This window comes from Eupeodes corollae, chromosome 1 (assembly GCF_945859685.1).
Source record: "Eupeodes corollae chromosome 1, idEupCoro1.1, whole genome shotgun sequence".
Lineage (NCBI taxonomy): Eukaryota > Metazoa > Arthropoda > Insecta > Diptera > Syrphidae > Eupeodes > Eupeodes corollae.
This window is the reverse complement of record NC_079147.1, coordinates 198,278,563-198,304,743: the sequence shown is the minus strand read 5'-3', so window position 1 is coordinate 198,304,743 and position 26,181 is coordinate 198,278,563. Positions and strand designations below refer to the sequence as shown.

Sequence of the window (26,181 nt, the reverse complement as noted above, 5' to 3'; positions counted from 1 at the left end):
AAAAGTGTAATGTTTGTAATATTTAATGTTATTTGGCTTTGTCAAATGTCTAATGTTAAAAGTTCTTGTTTCCCCTAAGTCTAAACGATCTTGAGCATATTTCGTCCTCTTAGTGAAATCGATAATTATTTTTCATTCACCAGCAACCATGCTACATAATAGGTATTGGCATCTTCATCTTTTTTACATTCATTGTTTATCAGCGCATCTTCTTCCAACTTCTTACTACTCTTACAGTTAAATTGTCTTCTGCTCTCCAAATTGCTTCCCTTAGTTTATATACTTGTTGAGAGAGAGTATTAGTATTCTAAAGATCTATCTAGTAGTAAGAATGTAATGGAAACAGCCTTGATTGAAAAAATAAACTCCTCTAACACATCGAACCGCACCATCTTCTTATACTATTTAATTAAATTAAAAACTATATATTATGCTCTGCATTACAAGCGCTTTCAAAAGAAATACATGGAGAAATCGACTTGAGTATATTTTTAAGGGTACGTTATGGTTAAGTACTTCGATGAGATTCAAAAAGGAAAAAAAAAAAACTAGAAAATTAAAACTTTAATTTGTGTAGCATTACTTTATTAATATCATTTTATCCAATTGCACTGCAATTATTACCCTCTTAGCCGTTTCAAAAATCAAAATTAAAAAAATCTATATCACGTTTCTGTGCAATTGAAATAAATAAATCGGTTCCAAATAAATTATCATCATCATCGCATTATCGTCGTCATTCTTTTCATAAATCATATTCATTTAAGATTCTTTAAAATCCATGGTAGAAAAGCTGAAACTCTTGTATAGACACCTGGATATTGTCCTTTGCCACATCCAATGCCCCACGATACAATACCTACTTGTGTCCAGGTTCCTCCTTCGTTGATCATCAAGGGACCACCAGAGTCACCCTTTAAATTTAAAAAATATGTTACATAAATGAAAAAGGCTGTTGGATAGGAAAAACTTACACTACATGAATCCCTTGCAGCTTGACCAGCACAAAGCATAGAATCAATAATACCCCCAGGGGCTGCTCGTCCATATTTACGTGCACAATCTAAATTTGACCAAATGGGAATGCTGACCTTTTGTAATACCGATGGTTGTGGTCCATCTAGGAAATATAACTTTGTTTCAATAGAAACTCTTGAAGAATTTTTAGAACTTCTACAAACTTTCTCTTAAACTACCCCACCCAGCAACAGTTGCAACTTGTCCGGTATAAGATTTCCGGAAGGAACCATATGGCAGACATATTGGACGAATTTCTCTGGTGAATGTAACCGGTTTGTCAAGAGTTAGGATAGCAACGTCATTGTGCTGAAATTTGATAAAAATTAGAATGGTCTTGAGGTAAATGGATGCATTTTCAAAACTCACCAGTGTACTGAATTCAAAGCCCTTGTGTCGTACAAGTCGCTTGATTCGTCGTTCAACATGTTGAACTTCGAAACTCGTTCGAATATTATGATCTCCCAAATGAGCTGTCAAGCCAGCAACATCCCATGAGGTCATTCTGGAAATTGGAGATTTATAAGATTCTTCTAAGACATTGATTTAAAACTCACCTTGCTACACAATGAGCTGCTGTCAAGACGTGGACATTGTCAATCATCGAACCTCCACAGAATTGCTTTCCCTTGTTGAAAAGCACAACCACCCATGGCCACTCATTCGGACTGGAATTCTGTCCTCCAACTATCCGCTCTTGATCGGCGGAAACACCATTCTTTGCTCCACATTTGGCATTTACTGATGTTGCTGCTTGCTCGGTTGTAGTTGGAGGCCTGGCAGAGGATGTTGGCGGATACGATGGATAGGTTGGTGGCCTCTGTGTGGGTCTGTGAGTTGGACGATATGATGGATAAGTGGGACGCGATGAGCTGGCTGTAGGCGCTGGTGGTTTTGATGGCAAAGCTGGATGTGGTGGATGGGTTGGATAGTGATGGTTAGGTGGATGTGTGGGCAGTGGTGGTGGCCATTGACTTATCGATGGTCCATGCGTTGGCAATGGTGGGGGCCACTGAGCTGGCACTGCTGATGGAAATGCTGGCCGAGGTGGCCAGTTGAATTGATAAGGTTGTACGGATCCATCATCGATTTCTTCAGGATCATAATTGATATTGTTGTCTTCGTCCTTTTTATCAGAGATCTCAATTTCGCTACTATCTTGCTCTCGATTAGGCTTTGCTGACTGAAGATCTGAGGAACCACAACAAATTCCTGTCATTTGTCGTCCACTATTGTCAAAGAAGCTACAAATGGCTTCGCCCTGCAAAAACCATGGGTTGGCTAGTTCAGGTGATTGTCGCAGGAAGTGGTTAACATTACGTGTGTGTGGACTGCAACTGTTGAATTTCACACATAAGCCAAATGCTCCAGTTGTACTAATGCAGGTACTTCCTTCACGGAAAGGTTGGAATGGTTGATAGAGCATGCGAAAATTAGGAAATTGTCGGCCTTGTCGGAAACTCGAATCAGGTGAGACCAGAGCTGAAAGTAAGAAAAAAAAGATGAATTTAGCATAATAACTCCAGTTAGGCAATGTTTTGCAAGTTTATCAAAATTATCTTTACGAAATTGTAAAAAGATTGAATGTAAAATATTTTTCCAAAAGATTTCGAGAGATTATCAACAGAAGCAGAATCTACGTTAAAGCTTGTGTAGATAAGGTACAGTTAATTTTTTTTATTATTGAATCAGGACAGAGCTGTTCATTACTACCTAAGGCACCAACTTAAACAATTAATTTGATTGAAGGACTATATAGGTCTATATTTTTATTTTGAAAACATTTGAAAGAATTTTTAGACGTTAAAACACAATTGGTGTTTTTTAGAAAGTACTGTTTAACCATAAAAACATTTAAAAACAATGGCAAAACATTTCAAACGATTTAGTAAAATGTTAAAGCCATAAAGCCATTTTCAGCAATTAGCTTAGCTTAAAAGATGAATTAAATAATTTTAAACGATTTTAGCATCTTACTATGACTCAACAATTTACTTAAAGTTAAGATCACATAATGGCTACTTTAGTCTGGATCACTGGATCATTCCAGTGAACAGTTCAATTAATGGGTCCGTTTAAGCGTATTTGCTTTGCTTATTTTCACGAACTATCAATTCAACATTGCCTTCTCATTTAAGTCTGGAATTCTGGTGGAATGATGTTGTGGAAGGTAAAGCATCGTATTTAGAAGCTTTTTTGTGATACTTGCAGTTTTTATAGATGACAATTTGCACATTTCCCCCAAAACTGGCATCCATACAGAAGTATTGCTTGGAATACTACTTTTTGGATTATCATTTTATTGTCGTTACTAAGACAGGAATTTCCATTTATAAAAGGATACAAAATATCTATAGCAATGCTAACTTTTTGCAGAGTTCTGGCAATATGTTCTCTGAAAGTCAGTTTTTGATCTAAATAAATAATAAGATATTTCACACTTGGTTCCTATTTAACATTAACACCATTAACGGTAAGTTGATTGCTTGGTAGGTAACAAGTTTTTTTTCTACTGAAAAAGATGGCTTGTAGTTTATCAGCATTCATCTTTATTTTCCATTTAGTGTAATAATAAGTCATCAATTCTATCGCATTTTTTAAATTTGTCGCAATAGTAAGACTAAATTCATCGCATGATGCCTGTATCATCCGCAAATATGGCTATATGACAATCGGTAATCTAGGAATATCAGATGTATAAATATTGTACAGTAAAGGACCTAGTACTGATCCTTTAGGGACACCATAGTTGACTTGATATCAGTTAGACGAACAGTTTTTGACGAAAACACTAAAGTACCGATTGGACAAAATACTTTGGATAATTTTTACAAGATACCATATGTATATTTCAGGTTTCCACATATGCCAACTGAGTCAAATGCCTTTTCGATATCAAGTAGAATATGCCCAGTCGATTTGCCAAGAGATCGATTTTTCTTAATCTGATCACAGACTCTAAATACCTGTTGAGTAGTACTATGATGCATTCTGAATCCAAATTGTTCATTTGGAAATATCTGAAACTCATCAACGATGCGTAATATTTTACATTTAAACATTTTTCGAACACTGCTTATACTACTGAGCAAACTTATTGGTCGATAGCTTGTATATTTCCAATTCAATAGAAAATATTGCGTATTGAGACATGCGTTTATCAAACACGTAAGAAATTCGAACCCTGCTTTTGATAGTATTTTAAGATAAATGTTTTTTATATTATCTAGTCCATCTGTTTTTTTGACTTTTAAATTTCAAACGATGTATTTAACATCCTCCCTGGATATATACTGATCCCTAGGAGTTTCATTGATTTGTGAGTGAACTGTGTTTGCTGTGTTTGCACTTACTAGTATTTTAGTAGGATCATCACTAAGGTGTTGAGATACACAATGATTTTTCAAAAATGTTGTTGCAAAGATATGGCTTTATCTGAATTTTGATAAACAACTTCATCATTATTTTGAAGGTTAGGAATTTGTCTGTTTTTATTTTTGATAAATTTTGTTATGTTCCAAAAAAGTTTAGTGTTTTTTTCTAACTTACTAAGTTTCTCATTCCAATTTTTATTTCGAAATTTATTTATATTCTCCGCAATCTTTTTGTTATAAAATTTAACTTCATTGCGGTTCTCTTGTAAGTGATAACGTTGCCATTGTCTTTTAAAAGAATTCCTTATATGAATGTAAGCTAAAATACAATACCGCATTTTTATTACAAATGGTTTCTTGATTTTTTTTGGTAAACATATCTGCACTACTTCTAGAACTTTGTTTGAGAAAAAATCGACATGAAATCAACATCTTCTTTTGAAGATACTCAATTCAAATCAGTTTGAATTATCCTATACTTGGACCTTATTTCTGATTTGAAACATCTCCAATTAGTATTTTTAAGGTCCAGAAAGTATTCCTCTCTGCTTCGTTCATTTTACAAAAAACAGGAATATGATCAGTGATTGACAAAAAACCAATGTACCCTTGAACTGGCGACATCATCACACCTCATGAATGGTGTTCGCTATCGTGAGATGATAAAGAACTTTGTATGGCCTAATTGGATGATATGGATGTGGACAATATGTGGTTACAAAAGGAAAGTGTCACTTGCCAAACAGCTAACGAAACTATGGCTGGACAAATTCAATAGCGGTGTTAACTCACTTGGTGGCTATGTCACCATGTTATGTTATTTAACGCTTTAAACAAATCTTATGGACTTGTAGTAGTGTTAAGGAATAAATCCCAAATCGGATCTTTTGTCATTTAAACAATTATTTCTTAATGTAAAAATGTATTTCGACTATAAAATTGTTTTTATGGTATACACTGGTCTAATGGCCTTGTAAATTGTTATTACTTTTATTCTATTTTATTTAATTACATTTTTCTTTCATAAAAGTTTGTAACACATCAAGAGCCGAACGTTCATAGTTCTTAACAAAGAATTCTGAATTCCGATTCAAAGAAATGCTTATGATTGCGCAGCGAGTCACTCAACTCACTATCACCGTGCTACGCAATTGAAATTTGAATTATTTTGATCAAGTACCATATTATTACTTTGCTTTAATTCTCAGCTTTTATACGGCTGGCTTAAAATTCCGAACACGTCAACTTAATTATGCAAATCAAAGTGACCAAAAAAACAATAATTCTCGAATCAACAGAAGAGATCCAGACATTTTTTATTTGTTTATTTTATTTTGACAATTATAATCTAGACTTTATTGTTAAATGGCTTACAATTTGATTGACAGTTGTCTTGCAATGACACGCAATCCTTTTTTCGCACTAAAAAATACAATCTCAATCTGAAACTGGTGATCCAATTTTTTGTAATTTCAAGGTCTTTGTTGCACAAATTAGGAATTCAACACCGTTATTCAAGTTAAGTTTAAACTGTAATTTTACGAACGGTAAACTGAAAAATGAGGACAAGGATTCTTTAGAATTAACAACAACAACAAAAACTTAATACACTTTCTGATTTCTGTAAATATGTACGTGATCCAGAAATGATTTATGCTCCCTACCTACTAACATAGTCGCCGTAATGGAATTTGATCGTTTTATTGATATTTTATAACGATTCCTTGATTTGTCTTGTTTTGTATTAAAGTAATTTTATTTTGTGTTGTTTTCGATCAAAGGGAGACAGTGGACATGAATGTGAATGCTGAACGCACGCACGTTTAAATTCTGGAGACGAAAACAAAATAATCGTCGCGTCGTTCAATGGGTTGGCGATTTCTTGGTTAGCTTTGATTCGAAGCACGTTTTTTGCGGTAAAACATTTCTGGTGCCTTAATCATACTCGTAGCTGTGAGGCTTGAAAGTTAAATTTTGTAATTTGTTTTTCTTCCCAAATATACACATTCAAAAACACTCAAAAGGTATAAAAGACAACAAAAAATATTTGAACACTTTTATGTCTATAACAAACAAGAGTAACTAAAGGGTGTTTTTTTAGAGGTGTATAACTTACAATGTTTGCATAGTTTGATTTCGACCTCAGCGATTGTCTGTTCTCTTCTTCTGTCAAAAAATTAACTTCTATTTCGGTCAATATGGGCCCACACATTTTCTATTTTATTTGAGTCGGGGCTTTGAGGTGGCCAATTCAAAGTATTTACCCCGATTTCCTATAGGAAATTGGTTACCATCCTGGCTTTGTGGAAAGTTGCGTTGTGTTGCTGCAAATTAAAAGATTGTCGAATTAATTTGCCATCGGTACCAATTAAGCAAACACACTACCAACAGGTGACACTTCCTTTTCCAAAACAAACATTTTCTTTTTTTATGCGTTGCACTGAAAATATCCTTCATCAGTGTGCAATACTTCTTCCTCCTGGAATGGAACTTAACTTTTTGTGTAATAATCAGGATGACATAACTGCTTTGTAATTTCAAGCATATTTCAGAGACCTTCTAAATCCAAGGCAAGATATGAGCAGCATACTTTATGAAGCGAACTACGTCGAGGACTCAACATTAGATATGCCATTTTGTGTTGGTGAATTAAGGAATATGCTGAGAAACGTTAAGCTCAATAAGGCTCCAGGAGAAGATAGGATTCCATATGAGTTCATAATAAATGGTACAGATACTTTTTCGGAACAACTCGCAACGGCATATAGCAAAATATTAGAAGAATTCAGGGTAGAAGAAACTTTCACTAAATCTGTGATTTTTCCAATTTTCAAAAAGGGCAAAACATATGATCCAAGCAATTACAGGGGAATTTCGTTCATGAATTGTATAGCAAAAATCATGATGGGAGTCCTTAATGAAAGGTTGTATAATTGGGTGGAACAAAATAATATATTAACAGAATATCAGGCTGGCTTTATAAATAAATATTCTACAGTGGGTAATATCTATAACTTGGCGTCTATTGTACATATTGGCTGAAAAAAAGAAAGTATATGCTTTTTTGTGGACTTTTGATAAAATTTCGAGACAACTATTAATGCTCAAGTTACGTGAAATGGGAGTCTCAACTAAATTTGTAAACCTGCTAGAGTGTATACACTCTGATACTCAATCAGCCAGGGAGTTATCGGATTACTTCGAAACACTATATGGGTTGAAACAAAGATGCCTTTTATCACCTTTACCTTTTGCTTTATATATAAATGATCTATTAAAGGAGGTCTTAATATCGACAGTTTGAATATAAGATTGTTGCTGTATGCTGACGACATGGTGATCTTAGGAGAGGATGTGGAGGTTTTGCAACGCATGGTAGAACGTTTTGAAGAGTACTGCGCCAATTGGAATCTCGAAGTGAATCTCTCAAAATCGGAAAATATGGTCTTTCGAAATGGTGGCAGGCTTTCAAATATGGAAATGTGGATTTTCAACGGAGAAGAAATTCGGATAGTACCTCAGTACACATATCTTAGTGTTCTGCTCGCTCCAAAGATGAACTTTTTTAAGCATGTAGAGAAAAGAAATGCAGCAGCAAAGAACACTGGACACTGGACACTCTTTTTGGCAGTATGCAGAGCTATTCAAACTTATAGTGCACAAGTTTGGGGTTTTGGATTTTCTAATGAAGTGGATGAGCTGCAACGATACTTTCTGAAAACAGTTTTAAAGTTACCATCATGCACTCCAAACTATGCATTACCGATTGAAACCGCAGCTGAAGGTGGGCACTACTACACACTCGACTTACACTTAAGATATGTACAAAAGACTATATTTGAATAAAGTGACACGAGACTACCTAGCAACTTACCAAAATCCTCTTAGCAAAACAACTTTTTTATGTTAAGGAGATCAATATGATCGGAAACAGGTTCGGCTTGCACTGGGAGAACATGACAAATGAAAGAGATTGGATTGTCAATAACTCACTCGGAGCCTTACAAAATATCATGGATTTTCAAAGCTAGATGCGATCTTATCTTACTTAAAGGAAACATGCAACATGAGAGAAGAAGAAGATATACAACATTTCCTAGGCAGGTGTCCCGTACTAAGAGAATTCAGGATAAGACATTTTGAAAAGGCAACTCTAAATGAAGCTGAAATTATTGATGTCCTTAACGGAAATTGCAGAGCTGATAGGAACAGACTCTCGAGTTATATTTACGTGGCTATAGACTGTCGAATTAATTTGCCATCGGTACCAATTAAGCAAACACACTATGGTACCAACACCATAGGGTACTCGTTCACAGTCAGGTGACACTTTCTTTTAATTTTTTTTAGAAATTCTAAAAAAAGTTTTCTTTTCTTTTCTTTTGCGCAATACCTCTTCCTCCTGGAATGGAACTTAACCTTTTGTGTAATAATCAGGATGACATAACTTTGGAAGCTTTGGAATTTCAAGTATATTTCAGAGACTTTCTAAATCCAAGGCAAGAAATGAGCAGCATACTTTATGTAGCGAACTACGTCGAGGACTCAACATTAGATATGCCATTTTGTGTTGGTGAATTAAGGAATATGCTGAGAAACGTTAAGTTCAATAAGGCGCAAGGAGAAGATAGGATTCCATGAGTTCATAATAAATGCTACACATAATTTTTCGGAACAACTCGCAACGACATACAGCAAAATATTAGAAGAATGTAGGCTAGAAGAAACTTTCACTAAATCTGTGGTTTTTCTAATTTTCAAATCCAAGAAATTACAGAGGAATTTCGTTCATGAATTGTATAGCAAAAATTATGATGGGAGTCCTTAATGAAAGGTTGTATAATTGGGTGAAATAAAATAATATATTAATAGAATATCAGGCTGGCTTTGGAAATAAATATTCTGGATAAAATCTATAACTTGGCGTCTATTGTACATATTAAGCTGGCTGAAAAAAAGAAAGTCTATGCTTTTTTCGTGGATTTAAAGGCGGCTTTTGATGTAAAATCGCCAGACAACTATTAATGCTCAAGTTTCGTGAAATGGGAGTCTCAACTAATTTTTTAAACCTGCTAAAGTGCATATACTCTGATACTCAATCAGCAGTTTGGACAGGAAGGGAGTTATCGGATTACTTCGAAACACTATATGGTTTGAAACAAGGATGACTTTTATCACCTTTACTTTTTGCTTTATATATAAATGATCTACATGCGATTATTGAAGGAGGTCTTAATATCGACAGTTTGAATATAAGGTTGTTGCTGTATGCTGACGACATGGTGATCTTAGGAGAGGATGTGGAGGTTTTGCAACGCATGGTAGAACGTTTTGAAGAGTACTGCGCCAATTGGAATCTCGAAGTGAATCTCTCAAAATCGGAAAATATGGTCTTTCGAAATGGTGGCAGGCTTTCAAATATGGAAATGTGGATTTTCAACGGAGAAGAAATTCGGATAGTACCTCAGTACACATATCTTAGTGTTCTGCTCGCTCCAAAGATGAACTTTTTTAAGCATGTAGAGAAAAGAAATGCAGCAGCAAAGAACACTGGACACTGGACACTCTTTTTGGCAGTATGCAGAGCTATTCAAACTTATAGTGCACAAGTTTGGGGTTTTGGATTTTCTAATGAAGTGGATGAGCTGCAACGATACTTTCTGAAAACAGTTTTAAAGTTACCATCATGCACTCCAAACTATGCATTACCGATTGAAACCGCAGCTGAAGGTGGGCACTACTACACACTCGACTTACACTTAAGATATGTACAAAAGACTATATTTGAATAAAGTGACACGAGACTACCTAGCAACTTACCAAAATCCTCTTAGCAAAACAACTTTTTTATGTTAAGGAGATCAATATGATCGGAAACAGGTTCGGCTTGCACTGGGAGAACATGACAAATGAAAGAGATTGGATTGTCAATAACTCACTCGGAGCCTTACAAAATATCATGGATTTTCAAAGCTAGATGCGATCTTATCTTACTTAAAGGAAACATGCAACATGAGAGAAGAAGAAGATATACAACATTTCCTAGGCAGGTGTCCCGTACTAAGAGAATTCAGGATAAGACATTTTGAAAAGGCAACTCTAAATGAAGCTGAAATTATTGATGTCCTTAACGGAAATTGCAGAGCTGATAGGAACAGACTCTCGAGTTATATTTACGTGGCTATAGACTGTCGAATTAATTTGCCATCGGTACCAATTAAGCAAACACACTATGGTACCAACACCATAGGGTACTCGTTCACAGTCAGGTGACACTTTCTTTTAATTTTTTTAGAAATTCTAAAAAAAGTTTTCTTTTCTTTTCTTTTGCGCAATACCTCTTCCTCCTGGAATGGAACTTAACCTTTTGTGTAATAATCAGGATGACATAACTTTGGAAGCTTTGGAATTTCAAGTATATTTCAGAGACTTTCTAAATCCAAGGCAAGAAATGAGCAGCATACTTTATGTAGCGAACTACGTCGAGGACTCAACATTAGATATGCCATTTTGTGTTGGTGAATTAAGGAATATGCTGAGAAACGTTAAGTTCAATAAGGCGCAAGGAGAAGATAGGATTCCATGAGTTCATAATAAATGCTACACATAATTTTTCGGAACAACTCGCAACGACATACAGCAAAATATTAGAAGAATGTAGGCTAGAAGAAACTTTCACTAAATCTGTGGTTTTTCTAATTTTCAAATCCAAGAAATTACAGAGGAATTTCGTTCATGAATTGTATAGCAAAAATTATGATGGGAGTCCTTAATGAAAGGTTGTATAATTGGGTGAAATAAAATAATATATTAATAGAATATCAGGCTGGCTTTGGAAATAAATATTCTGGATAAAATCTATAACTTGGCGTCTATTGTACATATTAAGCTGGCTGAAAAAAAGAAAGTCTATGATTTTTTCGTGGATTTAAAGGCGGCTTTTGATGTAAAATCGCCAGACAACTATTAATGCTCAAGTTTCGTGAAATGGGAGTCTCAACTAATTTTTTAAACCTGCTAAAGTGCATATACTCTGATACTCAATCAGCAGTTTGGACAGGAAGGGAGTTATCGGATTACTTCGAAACACTATATGGTTTGAAACAAGGATGACTTTTATCACCTTTACTTTTTGCTTTATATATAAATGATCTACATGCGATTATTGAAGGAGGTCTTAATATCGACAGTTTGAATATAAGGTTGTTGCTGTATGCTGACGACATGGTGATCTTAGGAGAGGATGTGGAGGTTTTGCAACGCATGGTAGAACGTTTTGAAGAGTACTGCGCCAATTGGAATCTCGAAGTGAATCTCTCAAAATCGGAAAATATGGTCTTTCGAAATGGTGGCAGGCTTTCAAATATGGAAATGTGGATTTTCAACGGAGAAGAAATTCGGATAGTACCTCAGTACACATATCTTAGTGTTCTGCTCGCTCCAAAGATGAACTTTTTTAAGCATGTAGAGAAAAGAAATGCAGCAGCAAAGAACACTGGACACTGGACACTCTTTTTGGCAGTATGCAGAGCTATTCAAACTTATAGTGCACAAGTTTGGGGTTTTGGATTTTCTAATGAAGTGGATGAGCTGCAACGATACTTTCTGAAAACAGTTTTAAAGTTACCATCATGCACTCCAAACTATGCATTACCGATTGAAACCGCAGCTGAAGGTGGGCACTACTACACACTCGACTTACACTTAAGATATGTACAAAAGACTATATTTGAATAAAGTGACACGAGACTACCTAGCAACTTACCAAAATCCTCTTAGCAAAACAACTTTTTTATGTTAAGGAGATCAATATGATCGGAAACAGGTTCGGCTTGCACTGGGAGAACATGACAAATGAAAGAGATTGGATTGTCAATAACTCACTCGGAGCCTTACAAAATATCATGGATTTTCAAAGCTAGATGCGATCTTATCTTACTTAAAGGAAACATGCAACATGAGAGAAGAAGAAGATATACAACATTTCCTAGGCAGGTGTCTCGTACTAAGAAAATTCAGGATGAGTCAATTTGAAAAGGCAACTCTAAATGAAGCTGAAATTATTGCTGTCCTTACCGGAAATTGCAGAGCTGATTGGAACAGACTCTCGAGTAATATTTACGTGGCTATAAGCTATAGAAAACAGATCTTAACAGAGTTTATTTCATTTAAAAATATTGTGAACTATGAACGTGTACACATCACTTTAAATTTTAGGATTTCTTTTTAAATTCGTCTAAAATAAAAAATTGTATCTTTTTTATTAATGTAAAATAATTTGTATCTTTTCACTTACCCGACAGACGACTCGTTATGTTACTGTCGTAAGTTTTTTAAATCTTTCAACATAACTTTCTTTCAAGTTATACTAAAAAATGTATAAAAATATTAATTTGAAAATAAAATCATTTTACTACGACTTAATCAGGATGATTTTAAAGCTTCTTTATACCAACTCATTTCCGTAGTAGACATAAAACAACGAGAAAAATACTTGAATGATGCCACAAGATACAGGCAGCTCTAATGTCAACTAAATCAAAACTTGGAAGAGAGGAATTATTTTAGGGACGATAATAGCATTGTCGAAATTTCAGGAGGGGGTAAATTGAGAGGTGAAGTTATGCAGCTGAATTTTATACCTCATAGAGATGACTTACCAATTATATGCTCATTGTGCAATTTAAAGGAAAGGGAATATGTTTTACACTTTGTTGGAAGATGTCCAGTTCTTAAAGAAATAAGAACGAATACTTTTGGTAGCGAAATGCTGACCCAAAATCAAGTTATATTCTTGCTTAACAATATGGAAATTAAAAAATTGTATCCATTCTGCCGGCTGGTTGTTCTCTATAGAAGTAGAATTATAAATGAAAGTTTTCAAATATATTATTGAGCTATGTTATTTTTTTATGATTTGTCAACTAGGCAGACAGCAGTAAAGCCATACTTACACTTGGTTTGTAAACTTTATAAAAGATACATTTTTAATCAACGTTATCAAAATAAAAACCAATCTAATCCAAAAACCTTAATCTACTTTCTCCCAAAATGATGAACGATTGTGTGCCATTTTTGTTGGTGAAATCCAAAAGTTTAAGTTTATTTTTTGTGTGAAATTTGAAGTTTTGTTCTGGCTATGTACATAAGTAGCAAAGGCAACCTCTCTTAACGATTTCTAACCGAAAAAATCATCAAATTCATTTTGATTTGAACGTCCATTTTCATAATAATCTAGAATGACTTTAACTTTATGTACCTTTTTTTATGGTTTAAATTGAGCTATTCTGAAAATGGGAATTGTCATATGAAATGCAGAAACAAACTTGTCGTTTAGGTGTGGTTCACATTCAACATAGGATCTCACAATATAACCACCCATCAAATAAAACCAAACAGCAAAACAATATTCATTATAAAGATATATCATAAATCCAATGAAATTAAACAATAATCGTTAAAAATAAAAAAAAAAAGCCTTGTACACACACAAAGGAGTCGTAGCATTCATGTTCAATAGCATCTTTTTTAATTCTTTCATATTTATGTGTTTCTCAGATACTAAAGAAGTGCCAGCCTAGTAATTATGTACATACATTTAAAAGATGAAAAAAGAGTAACACCTTTTCCTGAATCTTCTTTTTCAGGATCTCATTGATTAATTATGAACATTATTTTCTTCACCTTCTTTTCCTACAATATTAATTAAAAACACCACTTCTTGATTTATTTCAAAGCACTCCTTCTGATCAATCATGATGTGAGAAGTAATTCATGGGAGTGTAAGTAAGATAAAAGTTTCAGTCCTTGATTTAATTGAAATTCTGATCTTTCTTTAGAAGTACTTTGAAGGCATTTACAAACAAACATTTTCAAAAAGCTTTTTTCTTATTGTGTGTCGAAATTGGAGCAAATATGAACGCAAATTTTTCTTCAACTTTTTTTTTGTTTACTTTTTTACTGTTTTTTTTTCTATAAATCACTTCGAGCTTAAGTGGTTTTTAAATTGTCAAATATACGCATGTCTTCGGACTTATCAAGATCTCATACTCTAAGAACCCATTGTTATGCTCATTGAGTTTAGTAATAAACAAATTGTGTTATATTGACACGCGATGGATTCGTTTCTAGGAGAAAAAACTGTAAAGGGTGTTTTTTTTATTTGTATGTACCTATCTGTGAAATGGATTTAAAAAAAAAATGTTTTTTTTATTTGACATGAAGTTTACTATATTCGAAGATAATCTTCTGGATTAATAATTTAAATATGATTTCTAGCATAGGTTCACCACTGGAGGTATTATTTTGTATGGCTTTGAAAACGTTTTTGGTCGGCTAAAGATGTCTCCCTGTTGTGGTTAATCGTTTTGGGCTTATTGGCGTAGACTAGAGAGTTCACTTAACACATTCACGAACTTTGAAGACAATTCGAAGGTCCTTAACTTGAAACTATGCCGTTACCAAACGTTTTAGATCATTTGTGGTGCGAACTGTGTGACATGATGCCTCATCTTGTTGGAACCACAGCTCCTTTATATATGGTTGTTCAATTGATAAACGAAAAAGTCATTAACAATGATTCTATAGCGGTTTAGTTCTGGTCAGCATCGACCAATTTTCCAACAACCCACAAAGCAAACCAAACAGACAGTTGTTGTCGATGGAACGTTGTATCAGATGCATTTGGGGGTTGCTTTGTTTGTCGAAGAATTCATTCAACCAAAATTTAGCTTCATCAACATACATAAACATGATTTGTAAAATAAATGTTAACAATTTGACAGCTGACAAAATGGCTTCCACTTAAAATAGTGTTGCCAATTTAAAGTTCTTTACCTCTAAAGAAACACCCATTATATGTCTTACCCGGAAATATGACTTTTTTTTAAATTTGACTTGGCTTAGATGATTTATTATGGTTAACATTGAATATTGCTTATCTCTTCGAACTGAACTTAGGTAGAATTAATATTTATGACAAACAAATAATCTGCTGCCGATGAAAGATTTACCAAACAAGATTGAAATACCAAAGAATGTTTGTTCGTGAAAGTATTGTGAAAATATTAGGGTGGTTATGATTGGTTTCTGTAGACAGGTTATTGACAGATGGCAAGACAAAATATAAATATTTGGTTAAAGTTTATGTATCTGTAACATATACAGACGGATTGTATTTTCTTAAGATAAATTAGGTCATATTCGTCAGAAATTGTTATTGAATTCTCATGTTGTGGGTTGGGCAATAAGAACTTTAATATTGTTTGCTTTTGTTATAAGTATTGTTATGGATTATTACTTTCGAATTGAATGGTTTATGAGAATATTTACCAGGCACCGAATACACATTGTTAAGAGCTAAAAATGTATGTGTACAAAAAGTAGTACAAAATAAATATAAGAATTTTGAATTTTAGATACATTATAATAAAATCTACAGATAAAATATTAAGAACATTCGGAAAAGTTTGTTGTCAATATTCGTGAAAATATAAAGTGTTTATTTATATTTCATGCAATTTGTGTGTTTGTTTAAAAATAACAATATCAAGATTTCTAAAATAAAAATTGAAAATAAAAACTATTGTTCTTTGTTAGAGGTCGGAAACAAAAGAATATTGTGAAGTCTGCCACCAATTATAGATTAATGGAATCAATTAACTTTTTAAAATTTGTCGGGAAAGATCCAACTGGTGATAGAATTTCGATGTTCGCTCGAGTCTGGAACATAAATGTTGGTACATTTGAAAAGTCTTGTGTTCGGTGACATTTTACGCTTTTAGGTACTGTTTGTTTCACTTCTTGAGATTTCATGTTTTGTTTGTCCTACAAAATTTTGTGGTGAATTCGTATCGACTATTATTCGACTACGTTTTTGCGTAGTCAGGGCAAGTCATCAAAGTCTCATTCTTGTTTTCAACGGTGCTAAGCAAAAAATCGATCTCTGAGTTCTCTGCTCGTCGTTGTAATCTTTTTATAATTAATTATAAAAGTAAATAAAAACTTAGGACATTTTGCACTTTTAAATTTTCAGACTTTATTTGAAAAGTGAGAAGTAAAAGAATTTCAAAAATTTAAAATGCAACTTTGCAAATAATTCGTATTTCGAAAAGATACGTGAAACGGACCCTTTAGCACGAAGAAATATTTCGCGAACCCCCCAATCCATTGCTTCTTTCCGTACCGTCGAAAGTCTGCTGGATCTATCTGCCGATGGAAAGCTGCAATTCAATTTGGATACCTTTTGGTTAAAAAGGAAATTAGAATATCCTGGATTAATATAAGAGGCTCTGAAGTGTTTGATTTTGACATTTTTATTGATGGCCCAAATTAAAAGTAAGGAAAGAAATCGCTTAAATTTGGAAAAAGCTTTAATTCTAAATGTAGAAAAAACGGATCCACGTTGGAAGAAATTAATTTCTGTAAAATAGCGTAGCCCTAGTATTAAGAACAACTTTTTGTTAATTTGATACAAATGTTTAAGATGGATTATATATCAAAGATTATTTTTATTCTTTGTTTATTTGGCACAAATGAATATTTCCTTTAATTATCATTTTTCTTAATAAACCTTTTTTAACTTTATTAGTTTGATTAACTAAAGTATTTTCTCTATTTTTTGGAATTCCTCGTAAGAATCTTCGCGACCCATCTAAAAGTGTTGAAAAACACTGATCTAAATCAAAGGTTTTAAGAGAGTCTATGTGTGTTTGTACTTACATATGGTATGTACATATAATCGTACGTCGTGAGGTACCTACGTTAGCGAAATCTTGTTTTCGTTAGTTATACCTTGAGAACCCTTAGAGATATCGACTTCAAATTAATTATGTTTAACAGATAATAACATCGAAAGATGCAAAACTGACTTTAAAAACCAATTTAGTTGATGATCACGAACCAATAAAAATATCAATGGCAATTTCATGTTTTACATTTTTTAATATTTTAAGAACAAAAACCGATGTTGCAGCAAAATAATTACATTACACCATTTATGAAAGAATAACGTTTTCGATATCTAGTAAAATATTTGAAATAATCGTATGACAATTTTTTTGTAAAAATTAATAATCTTAGATAAGAACTGATAAAAAGTAGTAAAAATTGATTTTTTTATTTGAATATCCCAAAACTGATCGAAAATTATTGCATGCTAACAAAATATTGCCTTAATTTTTGTTAATTTTTAAAAAGATCCAAAATCGAATACTACTCAATTATATGGAAAACAAAGAAATACATTGACTTCAATCCTTTTTTATCTTATATTATTAAAATTTTGCAATTTTTTTTCTAAATGTTATTGACAGTAAGAAAAAACCTAAAACAAAAAAGTAATGAGAATTAAGTTTTTAATTTTGAAGATCAAAAATAAACAGAAAACTTACATTTTTTGATTTCATACAAAATTGAGTTATTCCTTTTTTAATTTAAAGTGTGCTTCGGCATAATCCCTGAGCAAACCAAAAGAAATCAGTAGGTATACATTTTGTAAGGCGTATATATTTATTATATTTATAGGTACACATATTTCTGTATTCACCAGGCGATCATGCTGGGAAAGTAGGCAAACTGATTGCATTTTTTGTATTGTTTTCTACTTTATCCTCTAAAATTTGGCTCCGCCCATCACCGTTATTGAATCTTTGTGTGAAAGAAGCTTTGATAGCACTTAATCCAGATCATGTAACATTGCCGTTTCTTGTGCATAGTGATGGTAGGAGTCTTAATAATTGACACTTTATTTTCACAAAACAATCGTTACTTAACTTTGAATAACAAAGAAGCTCTCAAATTGGTGCAGATTTAAATTTCTTGTATCACTTTAAATAATAACTTTTGTTGTGGTTAAACAATTTATAAAACCGTGAATTTTCATTATCGGCTTAGCAAAAAGTATGTACGATTGCTGCACACCACAATGTAAGTACTTACCCCTTTTAAACATTGTTTTTCCGTCCTACTCGTGGTTTTATAGTTCTATTTCGTGTTTTCTTCAATCCAAATATATTAAAATGTATGTACAAACATTTAACAAAAAAACAACAAAACTATGAAAAAGAGAAATGGAGAGATTTTTCTCTATTTATCGTTTCTTTTCTATTCAATTCTCTTCAAGTTTAAAAAAAAACGAAAACAAAAATAGTAATGCAAGAAACTGCTTGCTGTTTATCTTGTCTGATCCCCCGATGCTTTCAAGGAGAGAATTCTGCATTCAAACAATTATGATAAGAGATTAGGAAGAAGGGACAAATTTGTAGCACATTTGAAATTTTCAAAACATTTGAAATGTCGAGTATGAATGAAGCTTCTGATTTCTCATTTTCGCGGCAAAATAATATGGAAATAATTTATTTTCACGTTCTTCTTTCTTGTTCCTGGAGAGCACATTTTTACAATTTTTTGCACAATTTAAAATTTTCTTTTATACAACATTGAAAAACTCCCACCCGCAATAAAACCGCCAACCAGCCCGCAATGCGTTGCACATAGATTTGGTAAAGTAACTATCCCTCCTTCAATAAATCTATATTTGTTTTATTGTCGTCAAAGACAAATTGACATAGTTAAGGCATATAAAACCCAGTTTGATACTAATATTTTTAAGTTTAAGAAAAAACAACTTGCGAGGAAGTCAACAAAATTTTTATTTTATGGTAATGGTTAACGCTCCTCACTTTTGTATCATCCTATATCAAATAACATCCAAATTAAAATGTGTCTTGTAGTATCTTTTTTCCTCATTAAAAACTTCATAAAATATTGAAGCATGTTCGTATAAAAAATGAACATATACTAAAACTAGATCCATCCCAATAAGCCATAATGTATTTTATTTATTTATTTTTGTTTGTTTGAGTATGTGTATTGAATCTTGCACAGGTTTTGAAAGATACGTACAAAAATAAATGGGAATGATCCACTTTCAAAAGCACGCTTCCAAATGTAGTCAAGTTTATACATATGTATGTAGCTTGTGAGTTTAATGTTAAGTGGTTTCAAGTCAAATTTCCAACAACACCTTGGAGATCAGGAAGAATTCATTTATACAAGTTTAAATTCCAATTATGACAAAAAATAACGAAAAAAAAACAGATAGCTAGGGGTGCTGTCAATTTCAAGGCAAAGGCAAAGCATCCAAAGTTGTAAATTTATAATCAATTTATTTTTCTTGTTTAAAGATTTATGACTAAAAACATATTTGTATACGTTTTTTTTTGTTACATGCCGTAGCTCTTTTATGCAATATAAAAACTTAATGAGCTTAATTATTCAATTATAATCAACATCACTGTGTTGATTCAACATTCCAAAGTATCCTTTTTATGATAAAAATAAAATGAAAATGTTTAACAGTAAAGTAAAACTGTATAAAAGGCCTAAATAAATATTAAGAAGTAGCACCACACTTGAATTATTACAATAGTTATTTTATTTTGGTGAATTTGGAATTACCTATCAAATTTGTTAAATTTTTTTCTGGGTCAAACAAAAATCAACACTTTTTGTTTGAAAAGAGACTAATCTTAAAAAAAACTACGATTGTACGTTTTGGGAAAGGAATTAACATGACAACACAAGCTGTGTTAGTTAGATTCCAATATCGTTTTCAAAATTTTAATTGAAAATGACTTTTGATACAAATTATGCCGTTTTGCGTTGTAATATTTAGTTCTATTAACTAAATTTCGTTGTTTTGTAATATGTTGGAACGAAATATAGCAAACATAGACCAATTTTAGTATATTTAAAACCCGAAAAAAATAATGTATTCACAGAATTTGAAAATAATCCGAAATTATTTAAACAACTTCAAGTTGTAATATTTTTACTAGCGACATACAGGAACTACATATGTATATGGCAAGTTTTGCATTCGTGCAAAATTTCGAACTCGAGATTTTAATCAAACAAGCCAAAAAAAAAGTGGGTCCCGCGATTCCGTCCGGTCTGTTTTGTCTGTCTGTCCACGCTCCTAGAGCCTAAATCATTGGGTCGATTGAGTTCAAACTTGGAAATTAAGGTTTAGAGCAGATTCGCGTTAGGCGTTTTTTTCATTTTTTTTAACATCAAAACTAACAGTTTCGAATTTTCTCAAAACAAAACCGATAGATTTTTTTTTAATTTTCTCTAAATTTTATTTTGTAACTTGGCTTCTTTTAATAAGAAAAAAATATTTTTGTATTGCTCAGGAAAGGTAACGCTTATAGAACCATCATTTTGTTTTTTAATTTTGTCAGCAACTTATGAACTGATTTCAATAATTTTTTTTGAATAAGCTCTTATATTGCCTTAACAATGTTTGTTAATCAAAAGTGCAATTTTTCGGATTTTTAAAAAAATATTGAATTTTTTTTTATTAAAAATTCTATATTTCAAACACGGTTCAATATTTTTTTACGAAATTCAAATTTTAAGCGTATATTTACCGTCACTAAATAACTAAATACCAAAAATATTTTAAGAACAAAATTGAAAAATTTATTAAAAAAAAAAGCTCTAACGATTTTCAAAAAACAAAAATAGAAAAATCAAGAATTTTTTTATTTACAAAATGTCATTTAGATTTGAAGACAAACTTATTTTTCAAGTAAAATTTTGAATCTTAAAATAGTTTTTTTTTATTATTTTAACTGTTCATGATCCCGAAAGAGCGCATTATTTTTTCAAAATTCTAATTACATTCCTATCTTATATCCAAATTAATGCATTTGGTACATATTTATGTTTTTTTTATCACAATAATTATTGCAAATACCACCGATGGCCGTTGGTATCTTGATACCTTTGTATACATGATTTGAAAATATTATTCTTTACAAATAAGATTGTTTTACACATATTTTAATTGCATTCGCTTATATAAAACAATAAATTCTTAGTACAAGTTTAAGAAACGGGCCAGAAAGAGAATATGTGTTTTCTATTAGAATCACTTTTTAAACGTATGTATACACATTATACCTGTATAAGTGCTACGTACAACCTCTTCAATTATTGCTTACGTGTCACTTCATAAATAAAATCCAAAACGCATAAGAGCCTGACTGTAAACAACACATGAATAGCAATTTCTTGTACTTGTTCGAATGTTCTTTTAAGATTTAACGAAAAAAAATAAACTGAACGTAATAACTCCATGTTTGCGCAGAAAATTTGTAGAAAAGAGAGAATGTGATTGGATTGTAGAAAGTACCTTCTACCTACTAATAACATTCCTTCATTATCATCATAAACATGGCTGAGCACGCCAATGAACTATTCCTTATCCGTCTTAGACACCTTCCTTACTACACAACCAATAGGCGATCGCTTAACAATTTAAACATACATGTTTTTCCTCTTTCTTATCCTCCGATAATTTACTTTCCATCCTGGTTCTTCCAATATTAAACTAAAATAAAGCTATCCAAAGGAAAAAGCTTTGAAAGAACTAGTTGAATATACAAACAATTGTTTTCGTTAGGTAAGCTTACAAGTATTTTTCATTTCCGGGATGAGTTGTCCTAGGATGAGTTGTGTCTTGGGATGAATCGCGCGGTTTTGTTGACAAGTCAAACGGCATTTATATCTTTGAAGATTTAAATATTTATTTTATTGTATTTTTAAATCTTATAAAGGTACTTTAAACAGGCTCTTCGCATACAGGAGCAGGTTCGTGCGACCCGTGCATTTTATATTTTCTACACTTTAGTTGGTAGTAGTGGATGGTAGAAAATTCCACGTTTATTTAAACTATACAACACAAACAAATTGTATATATGTAATTTACAAAAAACCTTGTACCATAGTAATAAAATTGGTCAATGGTTTTGGTTTAAAATAATTTAGCTAACGATTTTGATTTCTAGGCCTATTTCACTTTGCAATTTTGCACTTTCATTTGCAAATTACGTTCTCAAACTCTAATTTGAAAAGTTTTGCAATCTTTTCTGAAAAGTACAGTTTTTTATTTTGCAAAGTACAGTTTTTTATTTTGCACAGGATGTGTTTTCTTTTTGTTTCACCAAACAATAAACTTTGCAATTAATATTTAGAATTTTAAAAGGCTTTCCAGTAATATGCTAAACGATTTTTTTATTTGCAAATATGAGTTTGAGAAGGTGTTGTTGAAAATTAATTAAAAAAAAGAGACTTTGATGCGATCCACACTGATAACTTCCTATCCCTTCTGTCGATTTGCTTAAAATTTCAATAATATATTCATAACAATATTTTGTTTGAGATAACTAATTTGAAATCAATATTTTTCTTTGTTCTACTAATACCTGATTCTAAAACCATTTACCATGAGTTTTTTATTTTTTTATTGTTGGGTTTTGTTAAAAAAGTTGTCAGTTTATTTTTCTTAAAAAATAAATTAATATTACAAACAACATTCTGCGTGTGATACAAAATTTGATCTCAGAATATGTTTTTGTTAACGAGATTTTTAGTCGAAAATTAATTTTAAGATCTTTTTGAAAATTTAATTTGTTTTATATAAACAAATATATACTGGTATTTTTTAAGAAAATTTAGCAAAGAATACAATTATTTTGAAGTCAATAGCTTCATTTGTTCAAGAGATATCGAGAATCAAGTATACATTCTTACCAATTTTGCGTATTTTGTTTTGAGATTAAAATTAGTATGAAAAAACTTACTATTGTATTTTTTAAGATAAAATTAGATTGAATCCAATATGTTTAATTATTGGGAAAATATTTAAGTCGAAAATAATTCTTAACCAACTTTTAATAATGATTTTTAAAGTTTTTATTTTTTGTAAAAAAAAACTGTCAATTCGATTTGTCTCAATACTTTACCAGTTGTCGAAAACGTCATTCTTCGTTACATAAAAATGTTTTTGAGATAAAATCACTTTTTGTTTGTAAAATATTCGAGGTGAAAATTCTTTTTTTTCAGTTTTTTTTGATTTATAAAAAACAGTTTAATGAATTTTTTTTTCAAATTTTAATTTGTTTGGTGTAACGTCACAACATATAATATAAAATTTAATTTAAGAGACTGGAGTTATTGGTTCGTGAGATATTTTGAGTTATCCAAAATGTTCACTTCTTTTTTTTCTTGAGTGAGATTTCTGCGCATACGTACATACATCTCTCTAAAAATCTTTTATTTAGATTCTGAGGACCTTAAAACGTCGAAAAATGTCATCTCGACAAATTGAACAATTACTTCCTATGGGAAGTGTGTAAATAAACCGTGGATGATAAAATAAGGAAGTAAATATTAGTTAACAAGGCAATAGACAGTTTAACGAATTTACCAAAAAACATAAATTTATAATTTAAGGGGTTAACTCGTTGATTCATCACAATTTCGAAAATATTGACCAAAGAATAGTGAAACTAAAAATAAACTTTGATATTGGAGTTTTTGATTAGCGAAAAGTACCATCGAAATTGTGTTGTCTAAAATTAAAAATAAACTAAAATTAATAGCCAAATAAATAATGGTTTTAGTTCCGAAAACATTTTCCCTAGAAGTATTTCCTAATGTAGCTGGATATGTTGAAGGTACCTTGATATTGATTCAGCAATTTTCTGCAATGCATATTTGATACAATATAAAATTTCATTTGCAAACTTTTCAAAATACGAATTTATTTCAATGTGTACTTAAAATAGATGAAGCACTTTTACTTTTATCTTTTCAAATAAAGCTGTATAATTGAAAAATGCAAAGGCTTTCAATTTGTAAAATTTGTGAAATACTTTGCACTTTTACTTTGCAGGATATTTTTTTTTTTGCAAAGTTGCAAAGTACAAAATTTTTGGTTAAATAACTTCGTGTTTAATTTTAAGGAAATACAATTAAAAATTTATGAAAATGTACTTTCGATATATAAAGGGATAAAGGGATAATAAGAAATATTGTTTTTTTAAATTAATTTTGTTTTGAAAAAAATATCTTAAGTTGTTTTCATATTCGATATTATTCAAAAAAGTAAAATCGCTTGTGTCGACTTAAGATATTTTACCACAAAACATACCCATTCACTTATCAAAATTTTATTTTCGTATTTATGTAATCGTATATACATAGGTACATATAAAGCCAAAATTCTGAAAACTGTGCACAGTTTCATAAATTGCAGGTTAAAAATCCGCTTACTGAAAAACTTTTTCTAAGAAACTTATGAGATTTTACGTTTTGGACACAGATATGTACATTTTAAGACAGTGTTCCTTGCAAAAATCAAAGGTCTACTAAAACTATTACTAAATTCATCTAACTTCTCATTTATATCTCAAAAGAAAATAGCGCAAACTTAAATTATTAGTTATTAATGCATTAAAATTGATTTGTTACAAAAAAAACATTTGAGACTTTTAAGCGACCACTAACAAAAAGTTATCAATGTGGGTTGCATCCCACATTATTGTGTTGTTGAAACAAATTCTATCCATTTTCATGAAGTTTTTCAAACTCAATGTTAGAACAAAACTGCTTTACGAGTATAACCAAAAAGTGGCGATTAACGCGAATCTTGATGTCATATACTTAAAAAATATATAACTCATAAATCTGAATTTCAAAAAACATTTACTTTTAGACTAAAGCCATGTTTAAAAGTCCCTTTATATGAGATTGTCTCTTAGAATCCTAAGAAATCAGGATTAAAGTTTTATTAAATTCGGAAAATTTTTGTGCCCTCTTTGTTTTAGCTTAAAAAACGACCATACAAAAACGTTAATTAAAAATCTGCCCTTTCCTAACAGACAAAAAATACGACAAAGTATTTAAAAAACATAGACTAATTAAAAAATTTAAAACAGAATCCTTTTAAAATACAATATTAGTAAGTTCAAGCTTAATCAGATTACATTGAATTTCAGTAACTCACCTTCTACAACAACTGTATCATCATCGTCCTCCGTTTGCGTAGTGTTACTTGCACAATACCCCAGATCCAGGACCGAAGTCAAAACTATCACAAAACTTAAACACTTTATAAAATTATTCATGATTCTCACTAATTTCATTTGTTCATAAGTAAAAAAAAAAATTATTTATGCTTCGATCAAAAAATAACGATTTTATTTTGTTTTTTGTATTTCAAGTGCGTATGTTTAAAATTCAAGATTCAATATAATTATCATCCACGCAAGTTTATTTATAAGTATGTACGCGAGCGATAATATTACCAGTTCATTGATCCAACAGTTAAGTGGCTACTAGAACAAAGTACATGGACATAAAGTACACTTGTGATGGCAAGTTTTATTGCTCCCGAATTTATCAAGACTCAATAATTTATTTAAATTAAAGAATTTAAAATTCTCTACCGCGTGATATTGACAAACCGTAAAAAAGTAATCGAACAATTTGACTCTGTGTACGGATGATAACTATTCCATTGGCTTAAACGCGAGATCTTAAGAACCACTGTCAACGAAAACAACAAGAAGAAAAACACTTTCAATTCGATATTAAAATTGAGCTTCTGATGATCGAGAGTATGGGTGAACGCACCAGGTAGAGTAGCGTAGTAGTTGAAGTACCTGACTTGGTCTATAGTTATAGAACGTTTAATTTGTTGTTGCTATCAATTTGTTCTCGAGTCAACAGTCTCTGTGTAAGGTGAAGGTCGTTCTACGAGGTGGACATAATTACAATATGTATAGGGACTTCCAATGATAATGCAACCTACTCCACTCCAGAGATATGTAGATTGTAGATACGTCTACGGCGGCGGCAAATTTACTCTTAGCACTCAGATACTTTTGGTGGATATTGCGAACCGTCAGCGTTCGTGGATGGAACTATAATGAACTTG

The 26,181-nt window shown here is 31.7% G+C and overlaps 1 protein-coding gene across 1 annotated transcript; it reads right to left on the bottom strand.

Moving 5' to 3' along the window:
* Positions 1–556: 556 nt before the first annotated feature.
* LOC129939560 (serine proteinase stubble) lies at positions 557–26,181 on the bottom strand. Its single transcript, XM_056047606.1, has 6 exons — positions 25,249–26,181; positions 1,575–2,499; positions 1,387–1,522; positions 1,182–1,326; positions 975–1,120; positions 557–914 (listed from the first exon to the last, which is right to left on the bottom strand). Exons 1-6 carry the CDS (start codon positions 25,385–25,387, stop codon positions 759–761), a joined length of 1,647 nt encoding a protein of 548 aa, XP_055903581.1. The 5' UTR covers positions 25,388–26,181; the 3' UTR covers positions 557–758.